The 4,656-nt window shown below is 63.5% G+C and overlaps 1 protein-coding gene across 1 annotated transcript; it reads left to right on the top strand.

The window, feature by feature from the left end:
* The first annotated feature begins 2,153 nt into the window (after window positions 1–2,153).
* RPS15 (ribosomal protein S15) lies at window positions 2,154–4,349 on the top strand. The gene is made up of 4 exons (XM_075524235.1): window positions 2,154–2,333; window positions 2,709–2,794; window positions 3,080–3,314; window positions 4,182–4,349. The coding sequence occupies exons 1-4, from the start codon at window positions 2,331–2,333 to the stop codon at window positions 4,293–4,295; spliced, it is 438 nt and encodes a 145-aa protein (XP_075380350.1). The 5' UTR covers window positions 2,154–2,330; the 3' UTR covers window positions 4,296–4,349.
* The last annotated feature ends 307 nt before the right edge of the window (window positions 4,350–4,656 follow it).

Raw genomic sequence — 4,656 nt, 5'->3', positions numbered from 1 at the left:
CCCTCTTCGTGAGAGAATCGGCTGGTGACGGGTCTGGGGTGGCACTGCCGGATTTGCCTTGGAGAAGCTGCAGAGCCATCGCAGCTGCTCTTGGCTCTGGCCTGGGTTGGATTTGAGGTGGTGAAGGGCCGTTGCGTTGAGTCTCCTGAACCGGCTGGCGTGCCTGTCACCAGCGCTGCGGGCGGGCCCGTGTGCGGCGGGTCATTCCCGTGTTGATAGCAGCGACGGGCTTGGGTTGAGTGCTGCCCTTCAGCTGACCTTGAGGCTTCAAGGCACTGTGAAAAACGCATCCTTACAAGCTACAAGGAGCACGTGTAGCTACCTCACGGATTCGTGCACCTCCAGGAGCGTGCCCCTCGTCTCTCTTGCCCCGCTTGTGAAATTCGGAGATAATCTTGCCGGTGACATGATCTGCTAGTGCTTACTCGGGGGTCAGGTTCCTCTCCTGATGCAGTGAGTGTCCTCTCACTACCTCAGAGCGATGATCCAGTCAGTGTGTACCTCCTCGTCGGGGGGTTTCTCTCTAACTGCCGAGAGCAGCGTAAAACATGGATTTATGAGCGTCTTACTGCGTAGATTGGTGTCCGTAACTATTTGACCTGGGTCTTCTAGAATACCGCTTCAGCACTTCCCTCATGTAAATGAGGGGTTAAGCCTGCGGGAAATGAACTGTCCTAATGTGATAAATGAGCCCTGCGTGGCGAGATGGCTCGTTGGCTCAAAGGCAACAAGGTCCCACGCGTTGTTTTGTCCGTCCTTTATACGCGAGTCTGAGGCAAGCTGCTGGGTCAAAACCAGATCTTACCCAAGGGACCTTCTCCCGGGGGCTGCGTGCTGCTGGGCACGCGTTTGTGCTTGTTGGTCCCCTCTGCTCTCGTTAATCGCTGTTAATAAGGCTTAACTCTTTGGGAGCGGATAGTGCGCTGCTGCAAGTTTAAAAGACTCTTTTTGCAGGAGCAGACGTGGCGTTGCTCAGCACGACTTGGAATTCAGGCTGCGTTGGGGTGTATCCGTGGCACTGGAGGTCGCTGGGTTGCTCTCGGAAGGACTTTCATCAGTTCAGAGGTTTTTTGTGGTTGCGTGTTTGGATTGTACCGGTTCCGCTCGCGGCGAATCCTCTCGGAGCTGCTCCTTTTGCGTTCTGTTTGCACAGGTGTAACCTCGTGCTCTGCCTTCCGTGTGGTGTGACCGCGTGGCTTTCCTCCTTGAGCTTTGGTTTGTAATTTTATTGCTGTGTGAAAAACACGGCGGAAAGTGGTATAGTGTAAAACTGTGGCCCTTCGGTGACACGCGGAATGGAAGGAGACCTGAAGTCGTTGCTACTCTGCTGCCTTTCAAGCTCTTCCTGGATAAAAGTTCTCAGAGGCCGATGCCTTCTGCGCAGAACCAGCTCTTCCAGGTTAGCGCAGGCCATCGCATCCACCTGAAACTCACCTCTGCCCGGGGACAAACCGAATCTGTGCCAAGAGATGAGCCGGCACTTGTCTGCCACACCTCGGCTCCGCGCTCGCCGAGTCAGCCGGCGAGCAGGATGGGGTCGGAGGCTGGCGGGGAGTGACGTCCTCGTGATGGGACGGAGGAGGCACCTTGTGCAACGGCCGAGCGCTGCCGCGGGGTAGCTTTGTCGTCCCTGCTGCTCTCTGGCCCTGCCTGTGATGTCTGTCCTCGCTTCAAACCTCCGCTCGCAGCCTGAGCTGGAAAAGTTGCTGGGCTCCGGGGGGAAGGAGGAAGGCAGCGGAAGATGAAGGCCCATCACTGAAGGATGAAGGCTGCTGCCTTCCCACACGACAGGCACGTGTTGGGCCTGAGCAGGGCTGGGGGACGGACGCCCGGTGTGGTGGTGAGGTCCGTGTGTGGCTGAAGGTGACGTGGGTCCCACCTCGGGGCGGCGGGAAGGAGCAGGTTCGCCCCCTGGGCCGAGCCCGGTCCGTGCCCCAACCGGTGCAGGCTCATCTGTCCGCTGCTGCGTGGCTTGACTTCTGTCTGCCCCTCGCTTCTGTCTGTCCTGCGTGAGGAGGAGCGGGTTTACGGGGGAGGAGGATGGTCTCTCCCTCACACAGGACCCTGTCCCAAAGCAGCGGTTATGCTCCAGGCGGCTCTGCTCCACCGTGTAGCGGTTCCCTGGATCGGCGCCAACCCCTCTCGTCGTACCCCATCCCTCTCGTGCCTGCGGTCCTGCGGGGCGCGGCCCCTTTAAGGGAAGTGAGGGCGGAAGCGCTGCCCGAGGCGGCGGGGGGCGGGGCCTCTCGCCCCTTCCGCCCCGTCGCCGCTCTCGCGAGATCCGCCGCTTCCGCCCCAAGCGCGGCCCTTTCCGAGGAGACCCGGCCAAGATGGTGGGTACGGGCGGGGGTGCCGGCGGCTCCAATCGGGCTCCATCCTCGGCGGGGGCGGCCGCCCGGGGCCGGGGGCGCGGCTGCCGCCGAGGGCGGCGCGGCCTCTTCGCTGGGGAGCGGGGAGCTGGCGTCCCCTGGGCCCTGCCGGGGCCGCGGCTGCCCCGACCGGGCTAGGCCTCAGCGCGGCGGCAGCCCGGTTCCCCAGGCCTGGGCCTGGCGGCGCTGAGGGCCGCGGGGGGCGGCGGCGGCGGGGCGGCCTGGGCGCCCTGCGGAGCTCGGTGCCTGCGGCCTTCCCGTGTGCGTCGTGGGGGGGTGAACGCGGGAGCGGGCGGCCCTGACACCCCCTTCCTCCCTCCCCGGCGCTCCCGGCTGCAGGCGGAGGTGGAGCAGAAGAAGAAACGAACCTTCCGGAAATTCACCTACAGAGGGGTGGACCTGGACCAGCTCCTCGACATGTCCTAGTAAGAGCTGTCAGCGGGGGGCTCCCCTCTGAGCTGGGCCGGGGGCTGGGGCCGTTCCTGCGGGTGGGGGCAGAGCCCGTCACCCTCTGCTCGGGCTGCGTTAAAACAACAGCGATAACCGGTGCTTTGGGTGGTTCTGGCAGTTCGTGGTCTGGGCTGTTTGACGTCCCTGAGTGGGTAACGCTGCCAGCGCGGGGTTCCCGGGGAGCTCCCCGTGGGGCTGTGCTCCAGGCTCAGCTTCTCCAGGCTCAGCTTCTCCAGGCTCAGCTTCTCCGTCCCTTCCAGCGAGCAGCTGATGCAGCTGTACAGCGCCCGGCAGCGCCGGCGTCTCAACCGGGGGCTGCGCCGCAAGCAGCACTCCCTGCTGAAGCGCCTGCGCAAGGCCAAGAAGGAGGCACCACCCATGGAGAAGCCGGAGGTGGTGAAGACCCACTTGCGGGACATGATCATCCTCCCCGAGATGGTGGGCAGCATGGTCGGCGTGTACAACGGCAAGACCTTCAACCAGGTGGAGATCAAGGTGAGGACTCAGGGCAGCATCCCGAGAGCTCCGAGCACCCTGAACGCGTCTGCGTTCGTTTTTTAACGCCTTGTGTCACCCTGCTCCTGCCCTGTGTCCGAGAGCGAGGTTGAGGCTCCTGCCAGGAGCAGAGCTGGCCCCGAGGGACACCCGAAAGCGTCCGTCCTGAAGACGCAGAGGGGTCTCGAGGCCTCACGAGGCTTCGGTGTGGCTTCAAAGTAACGAAATGAGGTGGCTGTTGTGAGCGAGCGTGTGCTGCTGCGTCAGCAGGGCCGGGGACCTGCGCTGGCTGCGCTCGGGCCTGGCTCCCTGCCTGCCAGCACCGGTTTCCGATGAAACGGAGCCGGGAGGTTTCCTGGGAGTGGGGCAGCCTGCAGCGAGGGGAGCGGGGCGGTCGCTGCCTTCTTATATCTTCTTACAGGCAGGCCCCATACCGCTGGCAGGATTAAATGGCGTTTTCTGCTTGTACCTGGCGTTAAATCCGACCTGAAAGTGCACCAAAAAGCCCCCGGGGCTCGCGTGTCCCCTCTCCCGGGAGGCGCAGTGCTGGTCGGGGGCTCTTGGGGGGCAGAGGGAGCCCCCCCGTCCCGCTGAACCCCTCCGGCTCCACGTGGAGCCGGCAGCGTCCGTCGCCCGCAGGCCCTGGCCGCCGCAGGAGGAGCCCGGGCGCGGCGGCGGTGCCGCAGGCAGTGCCTGCTCCACGCGCAGCATTTCCAGAATGACCGGCCGCGCCGGGGCTTCTGCCAGCGCGGGGCTGAGGGTTGTAACTGTCCCCGACCCCCCGCGGGGGTGGTTTGGGGGAGGGTCGCGGTCTGTGCGCCCAGCCCGGTCACTGCCTCCAACGCCGATCTCTCCGTTCTCTTCCAGCCCGAAATGATCGGTCACTACCTGGGGGAATTCTCCATCACTTACAAGCCGGTGAAGCACGGCCGGCCCGGCATCGGTGCCACCCACTCCTCCCGGTTCATTCCTCTGAAGTAACGACGCGCTGCGGGGAGCCTTTTCCACGTGTAAATAAAGAAATTTCTCCCAGCCGTCTCTCTCCTGGCCTCGCGGTTCCTGGGCTGCGGCTCAGTCTGCGGCACGTGGGCTGGGGCACGGGCGAGCGAGACTCTTAATCGTGATTTGAGGTTTTCCTGAAGATTTCCCTTTCTTTTGGCATCCCTTTTCCGTCAACGCGGGCAGAGCGAACGCTTCTCTTCAAGTGGGTTTATTACGTTAGAGAAATTCCTCGCGCTCTGTTGGGAAGCGGTTAATGGCCCTTCCCTCCCTTGAACCGCGTTCGCGGCATTTCGGGCGATGCTGGAATCGCCCTGGGAACGCGGCGAGGCGCGCGCTGGCA

The sequence above is a fragment of the Mycteria americana genome, chromosome 24 (genome assembly GCF_035582795.1).
Source record: "Mycteria americana isolate JAX WOST 10 ecotype Jacksonville Zoo and Gardens chromosome 24, USCA_MyAme_1.0, whole genome shotgun sequence".
Taxonomy (NCBI): Eukaryota; Metazoa; Chordata; class Aves; order Ciconiiformes; family Ciconiidae; genus Mycteria; species Mycteria americana.
This window is presented reverse-complemented; position numbering and strand designations above follow the sequence as displayed.